The sequence below is a fragment of the Bos javanicus genome, chromosome 2, assembly GCF_032452875.1.
Source record: "Bos javanicus breed banteng chromosome 2, ARS-OSU_banteng_1.0, whole genome shotgun sequence".
Classification (NCBI taxonomy): Eukaryota; Metazoa; Chordata; class Mammalia; order Artiodactyla; family Bovidae; genus Bos; species Bos javanicus.
In genome coordinates, this window is record NC_083869.1 from 124,253,511 (window position 1) to 124,277,325 (window position 23,815).

The 23,815-nt window shown below is 47.9% G+C and overlaps 1 protein-coding gene and 1 pseudogene across 8 annotated transcripts in view; both read left to right on the forward strand.

The window, feature by feature from the left end:
- The first annotated feature begins 1,972 nt into the window (after positions 1 to 1,972).
- Positions 1,973 to 23,815, forward strand: part of MECR (mitochondrial trans-2-enoyl-CoA reductase) — a 41,080-nt gene continuing 19,237 nt past the window's right edge. For 2 of the 8 annotated variants that reach the window (XM_061390620.1, XM_061390628.1), the window contains exons 1-3: positions 1,981 to 2,205; positions 18,055 to 18,152; positions 18,597 to 18,728. In XM_061390620.1, coding sequence (XP_061246604.1) covers positions 1,985 to 2,205; positions 18,055 to 18,152; positions 18,597 to 18,728 — 451 coding nt within the window. In that variant the 5' untranslated portion in view covers positions 1,981 to 1,984. Of the gene's footprint in view, positions 2,206 to 7,533; positions 7,635 to 9,482; positions 9,709 to 18,054; positions 18,153 to 18,596; positions 18,729 to 23,815 lie in introns of those variants that run through there. The other 6 variants (XM_061390674.1, XM_061390682.1, XM_061390645.1 and 3 more) reach the window with 6 other exon arrangements.
- Positions 3,452 to 3,550, forward strand: LOC133236047 (U6 spliceosomal RNA; annotated as a pseudogene).

The following is a 23,815-nucleotide window of genomic DNA, read 5'->3' on the forward strand; positions in this document are numbered from 1 at the left end:
CTTTCATGCCAAACATTGTGTTAAATGCTTCAAGTGAGTAATAGCTCACAATCACCTTGGATCAGATACCAGTATTTCCTTCATTTTAAGGATAAGGAAATGGGGACACAGAGAGTCCAGGTGACTTGTCCAAAATCAAATGGCCAAACAGTGGCAGAGCCAGGACTCAAAGCCAGGTTTGCCAGAATGCAGCAGGTGCGCCCTTTGACCTGACACTTTCTTTTCTTCCTCAGAGGAAAGGCTCTAAATTGGCAACTTTGAGGTCAATAAAACCCAGTGAAAGGAATTCTTCCTTATCTTTTCAAGTCTTGGTTCAGTGTTTCTCAAGCTTGTTCCCCAGGCCACCTGCATCAGAAAATTCTTGAGAGCTGCTTGTAAGAAATGTAGATTCAAAAGAAAAAAAAAGGAAATGCAGATTCCTGAAGAATTATGGCAACTAAACGTAACACGTGATCATGAATTGGGTCCTGATCAAGAAAAATTATATTCAAGGGATAACTAATTAAAATGTGAACAAGATTTTGTGATTGTGCAGACTTGTTGATTTCTTTATTTTGATCATTTTGTTATACATGTTATACATGATATTAATTTCTGGGGAATCTAGATGAAGGTATAGAGAGAATGTGATTATTTTACAGATCTGAAATTATGTGAAAATTAAGTTAAAAATTTTTTTAATATATTAAAAATGTAGTTTCCTGGATCCCTCCCCTAGATTCTAATTCAGGTCTGAGATGGGACTTCAGGTGGTTTTCATGCATATTGAAGATTTTGAGTCACAGGACTGTCTCCAAAACCACCTCCTCCAAGAGCCCCCACCCCCACCTCAGTCCCAAAACACCTCTCTCCTTCAGACTCCAGAAGTGCCCTCTGTCATGCCCTAATATTCAACTAGGGTTTTAGTTATGCTTGTGTCTTCCTTCCACAAATAATGTGATAAGCATCTTTCTTGGGTTACACCTCTTTACACCACATTTCCACAAAGGTCTGCTTAGTCAAAGCTATGGTTTTTCAAGTAGTCATGTACAGATGTGAGAGCTGGACCATAAAGAAGGCTGAGCACTGAAGAACAAATGTTTTCAAACTGTGGTGCTGGAGAAGACTTTTTAGAGTCCCTTGAACAGCAAGGAGATCAAACCAGTCAATCCTAAAGGAAATCAATCCTAAATATTGACTGGAAGGACTGATGCTGAAGCTGGAGCTCCAATACTTTGGCCACCTGATGCGAACAGGTGGCACTCACTGGAAAAGACCCTGATGCTAGGAAAGAGGGCAGGAGGAGAAGGGGATAACAGAGGATGAGATGATCAGATAGCATCATTGACTCCATGGACAGGAGTTTGAACAAACTCCAGAAGATAGTGAAGGACAGGGAAGCCTGGTGTGCTGGAGTCCATGTGGTCGCGAAGAGTTGGACAGGACCGAGTGACTGAACAACAGCAAGGAATGAGAACGCTGTCTCACAGTTTCAGTCACTTGCCCGAGGTGGCCAAGCTAACAAGCGGCAGGTCTAGGATTTGAACCTAAGTCAGCTAACTCCAAACTCAGTACTCGTACCACCACATCTACTTACATCTACTCTACTTAGTGTAGGGAAGTAAGGTTTGCCACCCGACGCTGTTAGAAGACAGCTGGGATTAAATGAAATAACGCCTCATTTGAACACAGAGAGCTTTATGTTCACTGTGAGGAGAAACTGAGGCCAGGAAAGGGGAAATTGTCTTCCCCCAAATCAAACATCAATCGCAGACTTTAAGCCAGTCCCAGCTTTAAGCCAATTTCTAACGTTAGGAGTTCAAGCCTGGGAGGCTCAGAGTCCCCGAGACTCCTCTAACTACCTCCGCCGATTATTCCTGGTTTCCCACGGAGTTTCACCTAGCGCCAGCGCCAGCTGCGGAGGACCGCGACAGCCCTTTAAAAGGAGCGAGGGGCGTGGTCACCTGGGGGGCGGGGCCGGGCGCAGGCGAGCGGTCGCTGGAAGATGACGTATCTCGCAGCGTCTGTCTCTGAGTTGACTGGAGGGAACATGTGGGTTTGCGGGGCGCTCTGCAGGACTCGAGCCCCGGCCCAGCTAGGGCAGAGGCTGCTCCCAGAGTCCCGCCGGCGGCGGCCTGCCTCCGCCTCCTTCTCTGCCTCTGCTGAGCCTTCCCGGGTCCGGGCGCTGGTCTATGGGCACCACGGGGACCCAGCCAAGGTCGTCGAGTAAGACACGGCGCCGAAATGGGGGAAGGGGACTGGGGTTGGCAGGGGGGTATTAAGATGGGCTGTGGGGAAGGGAGACTGGAAAGGGAAGGAGGGTCAAGGCCAGAGGAGGAACGCAGAGAATAATAGGAAACTGTTGCCCAGGTGTGGTAGCTCAGAAAGTCCGTGCTTGAGGAAGTTGAAAAACTGGCAGGCACGGCTATGGTGACAGTGGCTGACGTTCGCGGATCCTGTACTCTATGTGGGCCAATCTGTATATAAATGGATGCTCTCATTTAATCGTCACAACAGCCCTTTGGTGTAGGTACTTGATTTAGCCCCATTTTGCAGATGAGAAAATGGAGACATGAGAAGTAAAATCACTTGTCCAAGATCACACAAGCCAGTAAGTGGCAGAGTCAGAATTTTTGAACCCACAGCTGTCTGGCCTACGTGAATTCCTATGCTCTATTGTTTTATGGAAGGAATTTTCAGAATACTTTTTTATCCATTTGGATCTTCACTTCTCATAGTGAAGTAGATCAGAGATCATTGCTTCCAGTTTGCAGAAGGCAAGGGACTTGTCCAAAGTGATTTAGCTAATAAAGATTGGAACAGAGACAGGAATTCTTGGCTCCTGAGTCCTGTCTCATGTGATTTCCTCTCCAGTACACTGTGTGTGTGCCTTTAGCTAGTTGAAAAGAGCTGTTGTTTTGGAGCCATACAGACCTAAGGTCAAATACAGGCTCGGCCTCTTAGTAGCTGTTTGATCTTGGACAAATCACTCAGCCCCTCTGAGCCCTTGTTACTTTTGTGATTATATCCTAAAATTCTGTTGGATCTTAATCCATGATTTTTGCATGTGGCTGAAAAAAACAGTATGTGAATTTTCAACAATTATACATCTGCACATAAGTGCTTATAGCCATGCAGGAGACCTAGTGAGGTCCGCTAGCGGTACGAGGGAAAAAGCACGGATCTGGAAGTGAGAAGACCTGGGGTCAAGTCCTTGCCCTCCCTGTCCTAGCTGTGTGTGTTTAACAAGTTACTGAGATTCTCTGAGCTTCAGTTTCACCACTTCTAAAAATGGAGACAATGTAGTTATAGCTCATAGTGCTAATCAGCTTCAATAAAAGGAATACTCTTCACCAAAAAGTATCTGCATACTCTCTTGTTTAAAACTCTTTGATTCCCAGCAAATGGTTTGATTGCTTTCCAAATGACAGACAAACAAGGAATTATTTTCATGATTCAAATTCAGGCTAGAGTGCTGGCTTCAGCAGCTCAGGTATTAAAATTGATATAGAGATTAGCATGGTCCCTGCACAAGGGTGACACGCAAATTTGTGAAGTGTTCCATATTTTTACTTAAAAAATACAAGCTAGATGTCTTGACAGCTGAAGAGGATAAGCCTCAGATATCAGTGCATGGTCATGCACTCGATTAGAGCAATTGAAATTTTGAGAATATACATCAGTCAGTAAAACCCAGTTTGTATTTGATCATAGGTGATAAATCACCATGTTGGGAAGACATCTACTGAGGACTGCTGTAATGAGTTGGTAAAACTCTGATGAACACTCTTTTCCCAGGAACACACCCCTAGTGAGAACGAGGTAGTGCCTCTCACAGGCTTGCAGTTTTTATGTGTCTGCTTCAGGGCCCGCCACAGACAAGGAGCTCCAAAAATGTTAGTTGAATCTGAATCTAGCTTCTGTAATAAGTGTACCTTTTATTGAGTTCTGTGGTGATGAGGCAAGTGTCTCCGATGTTCAGGGACCCTGAGAAAGGCATGGGAAGGTTAGGCAGCCAAGCGCAGCTGCCTCCTGGTAGATTCCCAGCCCTTGGAGAGCCAGGGAAGCTATTATAGAACAGACTGATCTGGTTGCAGATACCACTTAGGAAAAAGAGCTTCTCTTATCTCCTTGTGTGGAACCCTGGTCATTTCCCAGAAGTTCAAAGCACGGTCTTTCCACGAAGCATTGTATTATGACCTGGCTGTGTTCGGTCTTAGTTGTGGCACGTGGCGTCTTCACTGTGTCATGTGAGATCTCTAGTTGTGCCACGTGGGCTCTGGAGCAGGCGGGTTCAGTAGCTGGCAGTGCGTGTTCTTAGTTGCACTGTGGCATGTAGGATCTTAGTTCTCCAACCAGGGATCAAACCCACATCCCCTTATTGCCAGGCGGACTTTCAGCCACTGGACCACCAGGGAAGTCTCCATCATCTGAGTTTTTAAACCTCTCCAAGCGACTCTGATGCCCCAGCCAGGGTTGAAAACCATTGCCCTGTGGGTACAGACTGAGGCAGGCAGGAATTCTCTCTGCCCCTAAAGGACAGCCTTCCCTTCTGACCCAGATTCAGACGACCTAAGCATGGACCGAGGCCAGAGACTGGGATTCTCCTCTCTGCTGTCATGTCAGGTGGTGTAGGGTAACCACATTGTCACAGAATCAGGTGTCCTTTAAACATCCTGGTGACTGGATGTGTCAGGTTACACTGAGTGGGGTCACGTTGTCTGAGCAGAGTCCCAGCAGAGTGTTCCCCAACCTGATGTGACTTGTAATGCTTACACTGTGGGCCGAGTTCTGGGCACAGCAGGGAGGAAGAGTTTGCTCAGGTCTGAGTCAGGGGCAGAACTCCTCAGAATGAGGCCTCCAGGGACCTCCTGTTCTCCTGTCAACATTCTGAATGTCCCTCTGTTTATTCCTCTTGCCCCCAAATATTCCAGCTGTTCTCTGCCAAGACCTTTTCCTTTAGTCTCTTAGTAAGTGTCTTTCTTTTACCCCCAAATGAATCCCCTAAATAAGCACTTGGGTCTTTTTCCTGTAAAGAATTAAACTGCTGATCTAAATGAAATAAGACTGTGGGAGAAAATTACAAACACGGGAGAATTACAAACATTCCAGAAATTTCCGAGGTCCCCATGACCATCACCCCTTGTGCAGAGTTCTGGATTCTCTATCAGATAATTCCCAGAAGCTCCAGTGTCCACTTTCCTTTTGTTCCTGCAAGTCCCCTTTTAGAACTCGCCATTCTCTGGATCTTGTGGTAATGACAGCTCTCATTTACTGTGTACCTACTAAGTGGCAGGAACTGGGCTAAGGTTCCCCACATATGTTATGGATTTTTAAAATCACAGTAACCCAGTTTTGGTCATTGCTATCACCATTTTACAGGTAAGAGAGCTGAGGCTCAAGACACTTGAAGGTCACTTGCCCACGATCACACAACTAGGATGTCACTTTACCAACAGCCCATGATATAGACATAGACCTGAAGAAACAATGACCGTCATCTCAAATGTTTTTTGAGCATGAGATGGAGTATAAAGTTAGAAATAAGTTCAGAAGAGAAGGTGAAATTATTGGTCATTCAGGTGACCCCAAGACTCTGCTCTTCATTGGAAGGGCAGCCCCCCACCCCCACCCCATCCCCTGGGAAGACGGTAGGAATGCTATTCTCTGGCTCATCCCCTTTTCAGGATCCTGAAGCTTTCATAAAACAGCATCATCGTCATCATGGCTTTCTCACCTGCCTGCTGCTAGCACAGAATGAAATAAAGCTGTGAAGCCTTTGGACAAATACCCATTCTGTCTTAGCCAGATGGAATTAGGGGGAGCAGGTGGTGGGGACCCAGGCTGTGTAGGTAGTGAGTTCTCACTCTAGGCCAGTTTACTCTCAGGGGATTTCTTCTTTTTAACAGTTGATGTCAGTGTTTAAAACTGAAGCTCTATGCAAGTGACTTGGTTTTTAAACCAGAATTACAGTAGTTTGAGAAAAAATTTAGCATTCTCATTTGGCACCCTGCTGAAAGAACTTGGATTTGTTTGCTTGTTTGTTGGTCTCCTGGAGCTCTTCAGTGTGGTCATGAGTGAAGAAGGAGGGGACAGAACTCACTGTGCGCCTACGATGTGAGCCAGCATTTGTTCTTTGAGGGCCTACTAAGTGCTGGGTACTGAGGTGACTAATCCGTAGACTTTGCCCTCCAGGAGCTCACACTCTAGTCCAGGAGATGGTCCGGGGTAAGTGCTGTGATAGAATCGCTGGACGCACAGAAGAGAGCACCCACCCCTGTCAGAGTGCTGTCTCTGGAGACACAAGGTCTCGGCTGAGCCCCCAGAAAATCTGGGGCCCTATACAAGGAGTGAAAGTACAAGCGCCTGCATGGGCAGAAGCCCAGAGGAAAGAGAAAATGTGGTGTGTCTGACTGATGACACGCCTTGAGTGCGCTCAGTATGTGGTCCTTGAGGGAGGGATCTGCAGAAAGAGGCTCAGAAGGGACGACCCTTGGTCACAGGCTTCAGACCCCAGCTGGATTTCGTATCCTGTGACGCACTTTACATTACCTTCCCTCTGGACTTGACACTGCACAGCCAGCTTTAGGGCCCAGTCCTTCCACCCCTGTCTCCTCACTCTTGCCTCTGAGAGTCAAGGGTGGTGGCACACCTCCAAGGAACTGCCCCTAGACGCGGCCGGGGCGTGCCGAGTTCTTCTTGTCTGGCCTCTCCTAGCAGCCCCTGTGTGGTCTAGGCCTTTCCTAGCCTGCATGGTGGGAAGGGTCTTCATTTTAGAGAAGCAAGAGCAGAGATAACAGGAGGCTAATCTGTGGCTCATGGGGTGTCGACCAGGACCACTCGCGAGAGCACTAGTCCCAACCCTGCCACTCACTGGTAGAGTGAGGATGTCACGCCAGTCTCCCTTCTTTTCAGTTTTGATGTTCTTGTTTTGCTTTTGTCTTGGGGTGGGGGGCGGGGGGCGGGGTTGGGTTGGTTTTTTTAATTGAAGTATAGTTGATTTAAAATGTTATGTTAGTTTCTGGTGTACAGCAAAGTAATTCCGTTTTTATATATATATATCTTTTTTTGTATTCTTTTCCATTGTGGTTTATCACAGGGTATTGAATATCTTTCCCTGTGCTATTCCTTTTTTTTTTTTTTTCCAGTTATTTTTGATAAAGAAAGGGATTGACCAAGGTCAGCTGTAGTAAACATGGGCAGTCCTGGGACTTCCCTGGCAGTCCTGTGGTTAAGACTGAACTTCTACTGCAGAGGGTGTGGATTTGATTCCTGGTCAGGGATCTAAGATCCCACATGCTGTGCCTTGTGACCAAAAAAAAAAAAAAAAATAGGCATGAGGGGGGGCATCCCCCCTACCCTTGTCTTCTGTGACAAAGCCAGTGACAAAGCTTCATAGCTCCCTTTTCTATGTACCTCAAAACCTACACTCCTTTTTGCCTCATTCTCCCCAAACAACACTTTTTTCTGCCAAGACAACACAAGGCCTCAGCATCCTTCTCAATGTATTCCTGTATCCATGGAAATGATTATGAGGCTTGAGTCCGCTGATTCAACAATTGTCCAGTTCTGATGAGTCTGGGAAGCTGAAGCAGACACCCTGCTCACCAGGATTTGCTCCGGCACCCGTCCCGGGAGCAAGGATGTGGCTTGAAGTAAGGGGTCCTGGGCACAAGATTTCACCAGGGGGCCCCTTTGCCACCAAAGTCAGCAGCCCACCAGGCAGGGGCTGTGTTGTCATCATACCCAGCAAAGAGACAAAAGCGGCTGGCTGCAGGCTGTGGTCCATCTTCCTCTCTGAGGCAACACAGAGAATTGTTGTTCTTCAGTCACTCAGTCATGTCCGACTCTTTGCAACCCCATGGACTGCAGCACGCCAGGCTTCCCTGTCCTTCACCATCTCCTGGAGCTTGCTCAAACTCATGTCCATTGAGTCGGCGATGCCATCCAACCACCTCATCCTCTATTGCCCCCTCTCCTCCTGCCTTCAATCTTTCCCAACATGAGGGTCTTTTCCAGTGAGTCAGCTTTTCACATCAGGTGGCCAAAGTATTTGAGCTTCAGCTTCAGCATCAGTCCTTCCAATGAATATTCAGGATTGATTTCCTTTAGGATTGACTGGTTTGATCTCCTTGCTGTCCTAGGGACTCTCAAGAATCTTTTCCAGCACCACAGTTTGAAAGCATTAATTCTTTGGCACTCATCTTTATGGTCCAGCTCTCACATCCATACATGACTACTGAAAAAACCATAGCTTTGACTAGATGGACCTTTGTCGGTAATGTCTCTGCTTTTTAATACACTGTCTAGCTTGGTGATAGCTTTTCTTCCAAGGAGCAAGCATCTTTTAATTTCATGGCTGCAGTCATTGTCCACAGTAATCTTGGAGCCCAAGAAAATAAAGTCTCTCACTGTTTTCCCATCTGTTTGCCAGGAAGTGATGGGACTGGATGCCGTGATCTTAGTTTTTGGAATGTTGATCTTTAAGCCAGCTTTTTGACTCTCCTCTTTCACCTTCATCAAGAGGCTCTTTAGTTCCTCTTCACTTTCTGCTGTAAGGGTTGATGTCATCTGCGTATCTGAGGTGACTGATATTAGCCCTCAGCAAACTAAGCAGCAGACTCTGCAGCTTCCTTCAAGCAGATTCCCTGATGTTAGCAGCTGTAGAATATTGGAGGCATGCAAGCTTTCTGGTAACCTTAGTGGAGGGAAAGAAGGAGTTTGAGAGGATAGAGAGAGATATCTTTGCCAGTCCTGAGTAGAAACTTCCAGAAGCTGCCCCTCAGTCTCTGATTCCCTTCCATTCAAAGTGGTTGTGCTTCAGAAGAAAAGCCCTGAATGGTGGGAGGGCCAGAGGACTCTGAGGTGGGGACACTAGAAGAGGCACAGGGGGGCAGGCGGGAGTGCCTGCACACCATGGAACATGGTGAGCTTTGCCCCCTGAAAGGCGCCTTCCCTGAGAGCCCAGGACTCCATCCGAACCCCACCAGCTGCAGCCACTGGCATCTCCTGCTGGGGGGCAAGCTGGAGAACTTCATTACTCCACGGTGGCCCAACTGTGCCCTGCTTATTAATGGTAAAATCAAATCCCACAACAGCGTACCCAGCATGCCTAGCACTTTACTAAATCACAGAAGGCGGCATGTGTGTGACTCTGGGGATTGGAGACAGACCCGGGAGAGCCACAGAAGACATCCGTCACCTTCAGCCAGCACCCTGTGATGGAGCGCATGTTCTTGGCTCTCTGTGACGAGCAGAGGAGAAAGCCTCCCTGACCCAGGATAGCTCTTCCTGCAAAGCACTTTGAGGTGATGGAGTGGAAGATTCAGGATAAGGACAAATGGTTGCTAATTAAATGCAGAAGGCAGGAAAGATATCTTAGCAGAGCTGGCTGGTGCCCATCCAACACAGCCAGTATAACCGAGCCAGTCCCCAGAGTACTGGCCTCTTTTCCCCGCCTCTCAAAAGGCTCTTTCTTCTGCCTGCTTTTGTCTCCCTTGTAGTTCATATGGCATCACAGGTGTACAGCCTTGGCCTCAAAGGAGCCATTGTGACCTTATCCCGTCTGGGATCTGTCGAGTGAAGGCAGAGGCAGCCCTCCGAGTTGCGTGGCGCCATCACGCTCGCGGGGCAAGGCAGTGAACAGTCTTGGGAAAGTGACTTGAGATCCAGCCAGGCTGTGTTTGGGTGCCTCGCTTGCACTCCATAACACAGCCACCCGCTCCTTTGGTGAGTTGAAAGATGAAAAACAAGGAAGAAATTGCTATCATTACACTCAAGGTTCAACTCCTGGAATTCAGACCCAGCCCGGTTTTCCTTCCTGTCTCTGCAGAGCGGTGTCCTTGACGACGCAGTTAGAACTGTCTGCAGGAACAGCAGTGTCTGGCATTGATGGCATTCCGTGGAGCAGGCTGGGGCTGGTCTCCCTGGTGCGCGGCAGCTGGACCAACACAGCTCTCCCCCAACCCCCGCCTGCCCCCCGGGTGGGCAGCCTGTGGCAGGCCCGTCCCGCCCTCAGCCACCTGTGTTTGCAGCTTCAACTTTCCACCTCCTGCCCCTCGCCCCGCCCCTCCCGCCGCGCAGCTAGGCTCCCACAAGACAAAGGAGAGAACTGGGAGTGGGTTACAGCGCTTTTTAAACTCCCATTTGGGGGCAGATGGTTCCCCTGTGTGCTGTGAGGGTAGAGTTCCCAGCCAAGCTAACCCTGGAACACAGGAGGACACAAAGCCATGTGGGTTTCTTCCCAGGAGGACTTTCCAGAGCCTTCGTGACTCTAATGTGCAGTCTGAATCTTATAAAGGGAGTTTAGTGTTGCCCAAAAGTATTGTGCCTTAAGGAACACCTCATAGTATCTCCCAGGACAAAGATTCCACACCCACAGTGTAGGGAGTACTGGCTTAGCGTTGGACAGTCTGAGCTTTGGGGTCAAGCTTAAGATCAAGTCTTGCCACTTACTGTTAAACCCTGGGCAAGTTACCTAACTTTCTGACTTGCAGTTCCCATCTGAAAATTGGGGTGATAACGCTGTCCAGATGTTTTGAGGACTAAACATTGTCTTGTATATAAAGCTAATAAGCACAGTATCTGGATCTCAAGAAGCTGTTAACATTATAGTTTAACTGTCCAGCTAGATCACCCAGCATAAGTTTACCTACTACCCTAGATTCCACATACACACAGCTGACTCCCAGCCCCAGGCATCCAGCACAGAGTACCCTCTCCTCCACAACACACTTCTGGCCACCTGCTTCAGGCTGCAGATGTTAACACCTTCTTCCCTGCTCCACGCCACTCTTTCCTTCCTCCTATCTCAACATCTGGTTGCGCAAACCAGAAGTCTGGGAGCCATGAAAGATCCTCAGCCACTCCTCCATGGAATCAGTCACCCAGTGACATCAATGCCACTTCTTATTAAAGGGATTCCAGGTTATCAAATTCTCTCCATTCCCACAGCTCCAATCCAGACTGCATCTGGGCCCGGCCCACAGTCAGGTTAGACTCTTTGCCTTTTATCCTTGAAGTTCCAGCTAAGGTGTCACAGCTTCCAAAGTCCCTTTGCTAACCCTTTGCTGTCCCTCCAGCCAGTCCCAGTGTTTTCAAACGTTGAGTCCCCATGCCATCAAGCTCCTGGGCAGGAGATACTTTTTTTTTTTTCATCTTTAAAGCCCTTGGCACAGTACCTGGCACTTAGTAGGACCATCAATAAATATTTGTTGAATTAAATTTATTCAGATTTTCCAAAAAGTTGCCTTCTTCCTTTGAGTGATTCGGTGACTGTTTTTCCAGAGGTATATAGCCAGCTGTTTCAAAGATTTCCTTGGATGTTCCCACAACTGGCAACAGCTGCCATTTATCTGGCCTCTGCTGTGTATCAGAGACTCTAGCAAGTGCTTTATGTCTGTACCTCATCTAATCTGTGAGCTGACTTCTAGTGTGCTCCCATTCCACAGATGGGTACTGTGAGGTTCAGCTAGCCAGTCAGTAACCAAGGTAGGGTTCACACCCAGAACTGCCTCTGTAACTCCATATCCATGTTCTACCCTTCATCTAGGAACTGAGATCTTGTTGTTGTTGTTCAGTCGCTAAGTCATGTCCGATTCTTTGTGACCCCGTGGACTGTAGCACGCCAGGCTTCCCTGTCCTTCGCTATTTCCCGGAGTTTGTTCAGACTCATGTCCATCGAGTCAGTGATGCCATCTGATCGTCTCGTCCTCTGCTGCCCCCTTCTCTTCCTGCCCCCAAACTTTCCCAGCATCCAGGTCTTTTCCAGTGAGTCAGCTTTTCACCCAAGTTTTGGAGCTTCAGCATCAGTCCTTTAATGAATATTCAGGATTGATTTTCTTTAGGAATGACTGGTTTGATCTCCTTGCTGTCCAAGGGACTCTCAGAAGTCTTCTCCAGCACCACAGTTCAAAGGCATCAATTCTTCAGTGGTCAGCCTTCTTTATGAGATCTACTTATATTCTTATCTATGGTCATCTATATTTTTAAGAATCACAGTCTTAGTACAGATTTGATCTGCACTTTCCCTTGAGGAAAAGAGGCGTGGGTTTTTGCTTAGATTGAACTCCCTTAGGGATAATATCCATTTTTATTTGTACCCATCCTACACCAGTATTTTCCTAAACAGCCCAGGACTAAAAAGAGTAAATACTGCCTTATAATAGCCAAGTCCCTGTGCTGTGAGCTCTGCCCATGATTCCCTAAATGTCTGTTAGCTTTACAATACATTTTCTCACTTAAGAGGAAAATAAGATTATTTCTTTAAGAAGCATTCTCAAGCACTGCTTTGGTCCCAGACACTGCTAAACACTGAGTTAAGACTAAAAGTCTTAACTTTTAGTTAAGCTCATGCCCCCCATAAGCTTACAGTCGAATAAGGAGACAACATATATTCTGACTGTAAAACTCAGTGATAAGTGAAAAGAACCCTCAACTGAGTCTAAAAGACTTGGATTCGAATCCAAATTCATATCTGCACTCCAAAATTCAGAAAGTTCTGAAAATCAACAGTTTTGTTTTTTTCATAACTCTTTTGGAGGCAAAAGCTGATCTAAAGTGAAGTTTTGATGGAGCCACTATTCAATCCACTTCGTGTGTGTATTCCTACATTTTGCGGCAGAAACAATGTCTGTTGGGAGTGCTGCCCATCCCCCAGGGTGGGTTGCAGATAACACAGGAGCCTGAGCTCTGGAGGATATCTTCCCCCAGAAGTTGGAAAAGGAATGTGCACTTCTGCCTTGTTGTGATGGGTTAAAGAAAATGCTTGAAAAAACTTCATAAAGTAGAAAGCAATGAACTTGTGTAAGATGGTCGTAAATGGTATAGATAGTCACACCATCCATGTAATGGGAGCACTCAGAGTGGAGCAAGTGATTTTTATTGCTGCAGAGCCTAAGAAGAAGGTCAAAGATGCCTTGAGGAAGTAAAATTTCATCCAGGTCTTAAAGGGTGAGTTGAATTTCTCACTTTGCAGAGAAGCTGTGGAAAAAGGAATCCTGGGCTGAGGGAGGAACATGTAGAAAATGTGCAGGAAAAAAATGTATTTAAGTAGCTTTAGTGCACGGACTCTGTCAGCTTACAGAAAAACTCTGATTATTTGTCACAATGCAAGAGAGAAGCAGTGTGGATAATACAAAGGGACAACGAGGCCACGATCCATTTGCTCTGGGCAGGAATTTTCTCTAGAATTCAGATTTGTACATGTGTTCTGGGCTGAGGCCTTCCTGCTTATCCTGGGAGGGGAGGCTGGCCCCTTTCATCTCCCCAGGCAAGGATTGAAGACACCCACCTCTCCAAACTGGTGCTCCTCCTACAGCCTCCTCTGCCTTGTCTGGGGTCAGCCCTTCACCAGCTGGCTTCTCCAGTATCACATTGCCAGGTTCAATTCAGATCAGCCACTTACTACTTCAGGGGGCCTTAAAAAGTTATCTACCTCTTTGGCGCCTTTGTTCCTCAGCTATACAATCAGAATAATAGTATGAAAACTCGCATGGAAAGCACTTAGCTGAGCGCCTGGCTGGTGCACACTCGAACAGTAGTTATTATTGTTACAAGGACTCTCCCTCCTCCAGATAAGTATAAATACATACATTTCTTAATACTTAACCTACAAGGGGAAAAAAAAAAGCCCTTTCTTTATTCTCTCTGCCCTAGTCATCAACTTCTTCTTAGGTAACCATTTTCTGTAGAGAGTGCTTCTACATTATTTTGATTGATTGCAGCTGTTTTTCAGTCATGGTAATAACCATCTGGTGATGTCTATGTGTAGAGTCTTCTCTTACGTTGTTGGAAGAGGGTGTTTGCTATGACCAGGGTGTTCTTTTCTGCAAAATTCTGTTAGCTTTGCCCTGCTTCGTTCTGTACTCCAAGGCCAAATTTGCCTGTTACTCCAGGTATCTCTTGACTTCCTACTTTTGCATTCCAGCCCCTTAAATGAAAAGGACATCTTTTTGGAGTGTTAGTTCTAGAAGGTCTTGTGGGTCTTCATAGAACCATTCAGCTTCAACTTCTTCAGCATTACTGGTTGGGGGCATATACTTGGATTACTGTGATATTGAATGGTTTGCCTTGGAAACGAACAGAGATCATTCTGTCATTTTGAGATTGTATCCAAATACTGCATTTCAGGCTCTTTTGTTGACTATGAGGGCTACTCCATTTCTTCTAAGGGATACTTGCCCACAGTAGTAGATATAATGGTCATCTGAGTTAAATTCACCCATTCCAGTCCATTTAGTTCACTGATTCCTAAAATGTCGACGTTTACTCTTGCCATCTCTTGTTTGACCACTTCCAATTTGCTTTGATTCACAGACCTAACATTCCAGGTTCCTATTGCTCTTTACAGCATCAGACTTTACTTCCATCACCAATCACATCCACAACTGGGTGTTGTTTTGCTTTGGCTCCATCCCTTCATTCTTTCTGGAGTTATTTCTCCACTGTTCTCCAGTAGCATATTGGGCACCTACCAACCTGGGGAGTTCATCTTTCAGTGTCCTAACTTTTTGCCTTTTCATACTGTTCATGGGATTCTCCAGGCAAGAATACTGAAGTGATTTCCATTCCCTTCTCCAGGGGACCACGTTTTGTCAGAACTCTCCACCATGACCCATCCGTCTTGGGTGGCCCCACACAGCATGGCTCATAGTTTCATTAAGTTAGACAAGGCTGTGGTCCATGTGATGAGTTTGATTAGTTTTCTGTGACTGTGGTTTTCATTCTATCTGCCCTCTGATGGAGAAGGATAAGAGGCTTATGGAAGCTTCCTGATGGGAGAGATTGACTGAGGGGAAAACTGGGTCTTGTTCCGATGAGCGGGGCTATGTTCCCTCCCTGTTGTTTGAACTGAGGCCAAACTATGGTGGAGGTAATGAAGGTAATGGCAACCTCCTTCAAAAGGCCCCGTGCATGTACTGCTGCACTCGGTGCCCCAAATGCCGACCCACAATGGATCATGGATCACCATGGATCATTGTGGATGATTGTTGGATCATCAAAAAAGCAAGAGAGTTCCAGGAAAACATCTACTTCTGCTTTATTGACTACGCCAAAGCCTTTGACTGTGTGGATCACAACAAACTGTGGAAAATTCTTCAAGAGATGGGAATACCAGACCACCTGACCTGCCTCCTGAGAAATCTGTATGCAGGTCAAGAAGCAACAGTTATAACTGGACATGGAACAACAGACTGGTTCCAAATCAGGAAAGGAATACATCAAGGCTGTATATTGTCACCCTGCTTATTTAACTTCTGTACAGAATTCATCATGCGAAATGCTGGGCTGGATGAAGCACAAGCTGGAATCAAGATTGCCAGGAGAAATATCAATAACCTCAGATATGCAGATGACACTACCCTTATGGCAGAAAGTGAAGAAGAACTAAAGAGCCTCTTGATGAAAGTGAAAGAGGAGAGTGAAAAAGTTGGCTTAAAGCTCAACATTCAGAAAAGTAAGATCATGGCATCTGGTCCCATCACTTCATGCCAAATAGATGGGGAAACAGTGGAAACCGTAGCTGACTTTATTTTTCTGGGCTCCAAAATCACTGCAGATGGTGACTGCAGCCATGAAATTAAAAAACGCTTGCTCCTTGGAAGAAAAGCTATGACCAACCTAGACAGCATATTAAAAAGCAGAGACATTACTTTGCCAACAAAGGTCCATCTAGTCAAAGCTATGGTTTTTCCAGTAGTCATGTATGGATGTGAGAGTTGGACTATACAGAAAGCTGAGTGCCAAAGAACTGATGCTTTTGAACTGTGATATTGGAGAAGACTCTTGAGAGTCCCTTGGACTGCAAGGAGATCCAATAAGTCAATCCTAAAGGAAATCAGTCCTGAATATTCATCGGAAGGACTGATGCTGAAGCTGAAACTCCAATACTTTGGCCATCTGATGCAAAGAACTGACTTATTTGAAAAGACCCTGTTGCTAGGAAAGATTGAAGGCAGGAAGAGAAGGCAGGACAGAGAATGAGATGGTTGGATGGCATCACCGGCTAAATGGACGTGGGTTTGAGTAAGCTCCAGGAGTTGGTGATGGACAGGGAAGCCTGGCGTGCTGCAGTCCATGGGGTGCAAAGAGTCAGACTGAGCGACTGAACTGGTCAGTCATGGTAAAGCGTGTCCTCCCTTGTGTGTGTGCTGTGCTCAGTCGTGTCTGACTCTTGGTGACCCCATGGATTATACAGTCCATGGAATTCGCCAGGCCAGAATACTGGAGTGAGTAGCCTTTCCCTTCTCCAGGGGATCTTCCCAACCCAAGGATCTAACCCAGGTCTCCCAGGTTGCAGGCAGATTCTTTACCAGCTGAGCCACAAGGGAAGCCCAAGAATACTGGAGTGGGTAACCTATCCCTTCCCCAGGGGATCTTCCAGACCCAGGAATCAAACTGGGGTCTCCTGTATTGCAGGCGGATTCTTTACCAACTGAGCTATCAGGGAAGTCTGGCCAATTCTCCTCTGTGTAAATTTCATCATTTCCAGGAGCCTTCATTTCCTGCTTGATAAATTGGGAATATTTATACTTTTGTCACAGGAATCTTAGATTATGCATTTAAATCCTTCAGCACAGGGATTTCCCTGGTAGACCATGTTTAAGATTCCATGCTTCCCCTTCAGGGGCACAGGTTAGATCCCTGGTCAGGAAACTAAAGATCCTGAATACCAGCCTGACTCTGCCAGAAAACAAAAGTTAAGCCCTTACCACAGGACCCGGTGTATAATAAACACTTCATAAATACCTGTCACCTTTATTACTACCAGTGCAAGCCATTTCTTGGAAATCACACTTTTATCCTTAGCAGAGCCTCAGGTATAATTAAAAGGTCAGATTACAGCAGGAAGCGGGTAGAATTACATCAGCTTAGGAGTCGCACAGAGTTGGACACGACTCAAGCGACTTAGCAGCAGCAGCAGCAGTGAAGTGACACTGTTGCCGAATGCTGAGAACCTCTGGTTGGCTGTTACATGTGCCTTCAGGAAGTAAAAATAAGGAGAATTATTGCTTAGCGAGTACATTTGGGCAGAGAAAAGCACTGCAAACAAGAAGTCTTAGAGGTGTAGAGAGAGACAGAAAAGGATTCTCTAATAATTAAAAGCCATGAGGCCCCATTGGTCTGTTAATAATACACAGATCAGCCCTTTCTGGTTGGAAGGTCTCCTTTTATTAAAAAAACAAAAGTACCACGTGGGCATTGCCACTGGGCAGGTTTTACCCATTAACCAACATTCCAGTGGATACAGACCGTGGTGTCTAGGGCGTAGACATTATGAGCAGAGGCAGTAACCGTACAGACTTGAAATGGAAAGAGCCCTTGGAAGTGATCAAGTGCTCGTGAAGGTGATGGTAACATCACCCCCATTTTACAAATGAAGAAATGGAAGCCTGGAGCAAGGGAGAAACCTGCTCTTGGTGACAAAGCCGTCTGAGGTGGAGTTTCACACTGAGACCAGCAACTCTCCATCCAGCATCCTTTCTGACAGACCAGGATCCTTGTCATGAAGGGACATCTCTCCAGGTGCCGAGCCACAGTCACCCAGGGAGTTCTTTCCCACCTCCATGAGCCATCTCTCTTTTCCCCTCACCACTCTGCAGCTAATGGAAATGTCTTCCCTATGTGTGTTGGAGCAAAAGGAAAAATCGGAGAACAAATGAGCCATGCAAGGGTTTCCCGGTTGTTCCTTGGGGTGCCCCTTATCTGGAGATTCTGATTCAGTGGGTCAGAGCTGGGGTCTGAGAATCCATAAGATTAGTATACCAGGTGAATCAAGCAAGTTTGGGCAACACAGGGCTAACCCAGGCTCACAGGAGTTCTAACCATTTTCTGCCCTGGAGTGGGCGGTGGGGTCAAGAGGTCACCAGGACTGTCCACTTGTAGTTAATGAGAGTTAACCTGTATCCTGTGCGAATTCCTTCTAGCTCCTCTCTCCTAACAAAACCCTCATCCCTGGGCACACAATGGCAGCTCAAAAATGTTGCTGCCTGACCTACTTTGGGGAGATGATCTGAGCAAAAGACTCCCTGTCTAGCCTGGGTGACATGAACATCTCTCTGGCTTTGTGCTTAGACTGAAGAACCTGGAGCTGGCTGCTGTGGGCGGATCAGACGTCCATGTGAAGATGCTGGCGGCCCCTATCAATCCATCTGACATAAATATGATCCAAGGTAACCTTGGTTTCTGTGGCTTATGTTAATTGGCTTTTTTGCTTAGCCGCCACCTCGTTTTCATTCCTCCCCAGGTGTGGGTGTGAAATTCCTGTGATTAGCGGCAGCTGTTCTCCAGATGAGGCTGTCTGCACACTGTGTGAGCCCTCTCCAGCCTCCCCTCCCTGGAATGTGAGGCTTTTCAAGAGTTAGGAAGATTGCAGTGGGGGAGCAAACCAACCATTGTGAAGTGCCGGCAGTATGCTGGGCTCAATCCCTGTGTTATCTAATCTCATAATAACCCTTGAAAGCGAGGAGTACATCCCCCTTTACAGATGAAGATGCTCAGGCTCAGAGAGGTTGGTCAGTCGCACAGCTGGTCAGATCGGGCTGAGGGCTGACTCCAAAGCCCATGCTATCACCACCCAAGCTTCATGGATGACCCTCTGTGCTCTTCTCCCTTAGGAAATTACGGCCTCCTTCCCCAGCTGCCTGCTGTTGGAGGGAACGAAGGTGTTGGACAGGTCGTAGCCGTGGGCAGCGGTGTGACCGGGGTGAAGCCCGGAGACTGGGTGATCCCAGCGAATCCTGGTTTGGGTGAGTTTCTCCGGGTGTCTCCAGCATGTGTTGTTTCAGATCCTATTTCACAGACACGGTACACATTTCCTCCTTGTCTCAGTGTAAGAAAGCAAGGATTTATTACTAGGTCCATACAGCCACCTCCAAGGGGATGGAAGCTGGGCCAGGAGAGCAGCATGTTTCTCTTGCTCAGGAGGCGGTGCATCAGCTCTCAGCACTGGGCACCCGTGTTGACTGGAGCTCTTACATCCCTAGGGAATGAAGGGTGCAACGGGGAATCCAAGAAGGCAGCCCCTGCCCTCCGGGAGGTTAAAATCTAACTGACAAAATCTCCAAATCAACAGCCTCCACAAAGGGAGTGCTGCGGGCTCACGGAAAGCAGAGGGCACCTCTGGCAACTGTGTGTGTGAGAAAGACAGTCTCGAGGGCTTCAGGGGGAGGCTTCATTGGCAGGGACCTCTGATGGATAAATTTTGTAGGTGGAGATGAGCCCTAACTGGTGGCATTTGGAGAACACAAATGGAGCAAAGACACAACGGTGACTTTTGGAAACGGAGGAAAACTCGGTGTAGCGTCAGCAGACGATGTGCCGCGGGAAGGGTCTGCAGAAAAAACTGAGGGGGGAGGTCACAAAGCAGGTGGGGCCGCCTGGGAAAGCCCTGCATAAGCCACGCTGCGGGTGAGGAGTTTCTCTGATAGGCGTGAGGAGTCTTTGGTGAGATGTGTTTTTTAGCACTTGATGGGTTTTGAGGCACAAATGTCACACAGATGGATCCTGGCAGCAGCCACGAGAGGGAAGCAGGGCTGATGTTCACCCCATTGGACGTATGAGGAGCTGAAGCCTAAGAAGAAGCCCTTGTCCAAACTCAAACAGCAGATTGCAAAGAGAGCCCCCTAGACTCTGGTCACCTCTGTCTTTCCCACTTCTCTCCAACATGAGGACTCTTGAGGTTATAACTTGCAAAGAGTCAACTCAAGCTTGCTTTGCCAGAAAAGCAGTTAATTGGTTTGTAGAACCGGGAGGTACAAGAGATGGAAAGTTTCAGGCACAACTGGATCTAGAAACCCCAAGGCTGTGAGAGCTTTTTCTCTTGTTCTCATTAGCCCTCCGATGGGACCTGTCCCCACAGTGATATAGAACTGGCAACAAGTACCCACCACTCCTTTGGTACCAGGCTCTGTTATAAGCGCCTTACCTCTGTTTATTCACGTGCCCACAGCGTGAGGTAGATATTGTTATTATTCCCATTTTGCAGATGGGACAGCAGTAAATGTAAAGGATGAAGCAACTTGCCCAAGGTCACCGGCCATTAATTGGTGGAGCTGAGATTCAGACCCACTCTGATACACACCTTTAGTGGACAGTCCCTGGCAGCCTGAGGCTTACGTCATCCTGAGAGCAAACCGAAGAGCGTGTCCTCCACAGTGTGTCCAGCACAACCGCGCCCATCCCCCAGAGGGCTCTGACCAGCCCACCTGGGTCTTTGCCCATCCACGCACCGATCACCAGGGGATGGGGCTTGGGCCACTCACGGTTGCCCTGGCTGAGCCTCTTGCCAACATGTGTGGTGTAGAGAGGGGGGCCTTGCAGTTGACAATCCCAGAGGTTAGGAGGGAGCAGTTCTAGAAAGAAGAATGTACCGGGCAGGAAAAAAATAGTATCAGGAGTCTACAACGCTCTTTCCTTCAGTGAGATCTGGGAGGCTTCCAAGAATGGCCCCACCCTCTCCTATACCCCTCTTCCCCCCTCCACCACCCCGCGCTGTGAAAGAGCCATAGCCAGGTGAGCAGATTGAGAGCTGCCAAGATTCACAGGCTACGATTGGTGCTTCGGGCCACACACTCCCCCTGTGCAGAGTGAAGGGCCCCCAACGTGGGTCAGACACAGCCTCTGCCCTCCACGTGCCCTTGGCTGGGGGTGGGAAGACGGCACTTACTACAGTGCAGTGTGATGAGTGCTGTCATCCCAGGGTGAACACAAAGGCAAGAGCTCCCTGTCTTGGGGAGCGTCAGGAAGGGCTTCCCAGAGAAGTAAGGCTTGAACTGGGTCTGGAACGGGTCCCCAGCCCCGCCCCACCCCACCCCCGAGGGGCCATGCACCTGATCCCGGTCTGAGGCTGTTAGGAACCAGCAGGAGCTTCATCTGCTGCTTTCCCACCACTCGTATTACCACCTGATCCTCCACCCCCGACCACTGCTGCAAAAAAAATTATCTCCCACAAAACCAGCCTCTGGTGCCAAAAAGAGACCAGCGGAAACACAGCCAGGGGCAAAGGTGTGGCGATGGGAGAAGGCACAGCGCCCTCCACACTGTAGGCCCCTCAGTGTGGCTGGGTCACAGCGGGGCAGGGGCGTGCAGAGAAGCAAGATGAGGCTGGAGAGGTCAACAGCGCCCTGGTCATGGAGAGCCCACATCCCCAGTCAGTGTGTGGAGGTGGGGGGCGCTGATGAAGGGTGAAGACGAGGAACAATTTGATCAGATTTGTACCTTACAGAGAATGCTCTGTAAGGGCAGAGGTGGGAGGGGGGAGCAGGAAGCCAATGAGGAGGTGGCCAAGCAATCCAAGCTTCAGATGATAAGGGTCTGAACAAACACTGCTGTGGCATTGGAGAGATGGGTGGACAGAGAAGCTGGAGTAAGAGGGCTTGGTGATTAGATGGGAGAGGAGAAAGGACGCGGGCCAGGTGTATGTGGGTAATTGCACGTGTGTGGTGGGGGCATAGCCAGAACTGGGATTTCTCCCCCAGAGAAAAGGTGATTCTTCTAAACCAGGTGCCAGTCAGAGAGGATGAGGGTTTTATCATTGTCAAGATGATAATTAACTCTGTTTATTCAGTAAACATCTTGTGAGCACCCGTGGCGTGCGGGGCTCTAGCATGTAGCACTGAACAGACAGTCTTTCTTCTGGAGAAGACTGCAGTTGAGTAGAGTGGCCGTCATTAACCAGAGAAAGTCCTCAGCTGGCCAGATCTTGGTCATCTCTCACGCTCTGAGCTGCTCAGCTGTTGCTGTGCCTGTAATCAGCCTTTTCCCCAGACCCGGGGGAGGCAGGGCCAGAGAATGTGCGAACTGACTTGCCCATTGGAAATACTCAGACCCCCCTGAGGCACCTCGGGGCCTAGCAAGCACTGGCCTGGGAGTCAGATGCAGGCTCTCCTTCCACCACCAACGCTACCACCCCCGCCATGACCTTGTTTAAATCACAGTGACCTTGAGCCTCAGTTTCCCCATCTCTAAAATAGAGCTAATTATCGTTGCCTTGTCTGTCTCTACTGAGGGAATACATACAATGGCCTTTGCAAACACTAAATTTCCATATGCGTTAGATGGGAGGTTGGCAAACTTTTCTTAAAGGGCTGATGAGTATATATTTTAGACTTTGCAGCCCGTTCCACTTCTGCTCCACTCTGCCATTGTAAATAGCCATAAACAATACACTAAACAGTGGGCTGTGTTCCAGTGAAACTTTATTTACAAAAACAGGTGGCGAGCCAGGTTTGGCCCATGATCCATAGTTTAGTGACCCCTGCATTAGAAGCTGCAGACAGTTAAGGCTTGGGTGCACGTGAGTGGGGACTGGGAGCCCTCAGAACTCAGGCTTGGGAAATGCCGATCAGAAAAGGAGCCCATGGGGGCTCCACACGTGCTGTGTACCGGGCACAGTAATAGTCTGTGCAGCCTTCACACTGTAACAGGAGCGTTGTCCTCTGCATTTCATGGATCAGGAAAACTGCAGCTCAAAAAGGGTGACGTGATCAAAGTCACACAACTAGCGAGCTGCAGAGCTGGGGTTTTTAAGCAGCCTCTCTCCAACTCGAAAGCCCAAGGGTTTCTACTTTCCCCTGAAAGCCCTGGAGGCTGACGTGGAAGCTGCCCCCATCCCACCCAGGTTCTCTTAAGAAGAGGATTAGCGATTGCCAAGCCCCAGAAATCGGTGTCAAGGGCTGGATTTCCATTGTCCTGCCATTAAGAGGAATTAGAAAACACCTTTGATTTCATGCACAGAGAGCCATTCACTAAGTGTTCGGCACAGAGTAGAGTACAGTAAATGTTGACTAAGATGAAGGGGGTGATGATTATAAAGATGATGCTGAAATCTGAAAAGTAGGCTGCCCAAAGCCCAGAGAAAGATAAGACAGCTTCTGGACTTCAAAGCAGCCCTTCAGTTTTTCAGTCTCTTATTTTCTCAGCCAGCAGTCTTCTCTGGGATTGACACAGCCTTTAGTAAAGAGTGTTCCTGCCTCCTGACCCCATTTCCTGGCCCCTAAAGCCCACCTTGTTTCTCCCCTCTTGCAGAACACCTAACAGCCTGTCCCCTGCTCCCTACCCTGGTCCACAGTAGAGCCAGGGCAGTGGGTCATGAGCACATAATCAAGAACTTTGAAAGGATAGGCTGAGGAACCCTGAGACACCACGCCAACAAGGCTCCAAGTCGTTTCCCTAAGGTGACCCAGCAAGTCCTCCGCAAGCCAGGGCTTGAATCTGCGTATTTCTGACTCTGGTTTATGTGGGTCCCTGCCTGCAGGGGTGAGGACGTGTCACCCTTCACCCAAAGCTTTTCACCCAAAGCTTCTCACATCCTGTTGATTCTATCTTCAAAACATAACTCAAATCCATCTACTTTTCTTCATCCCTGCTACCAAAGTCTAGGCAACCAGCACCTCACTTCTGGGCCCCTCCAATAGCCCCCTGATTAGCCTTCCTATTTCTACTCTGCCCTTTCCCCACATCTTTTCCACATAGCAACAGAGTGATTTTTTATTTTTTTTGAAGTATAGTTGATTTGGGGCTTCCCAAGTGTCTCAGTGATTAAAAATCTACCTGCCAATGCAGGAGATGCAGGAGACCCAGTTTCAATCCCTGGGTCAGGAAGATCCCCTGGAGGAGGAAATGGCAACCCACTCCAGTATTCTTGCCTGGAAAATTCCATGGACAGAGGAGCCTGGTGGGCTGCAATCCATGGGGCGGCAAAGAGTCAGACACGACTGAGCACATCACACGTACTTGATTTACGATGTTGTGCCGATCTCCGCAGTGCAGCAGAGTGACTCAGTTATACATTTACAGACATTCTTTTTTTTCTATTCTTTTCCATTATGTCTTA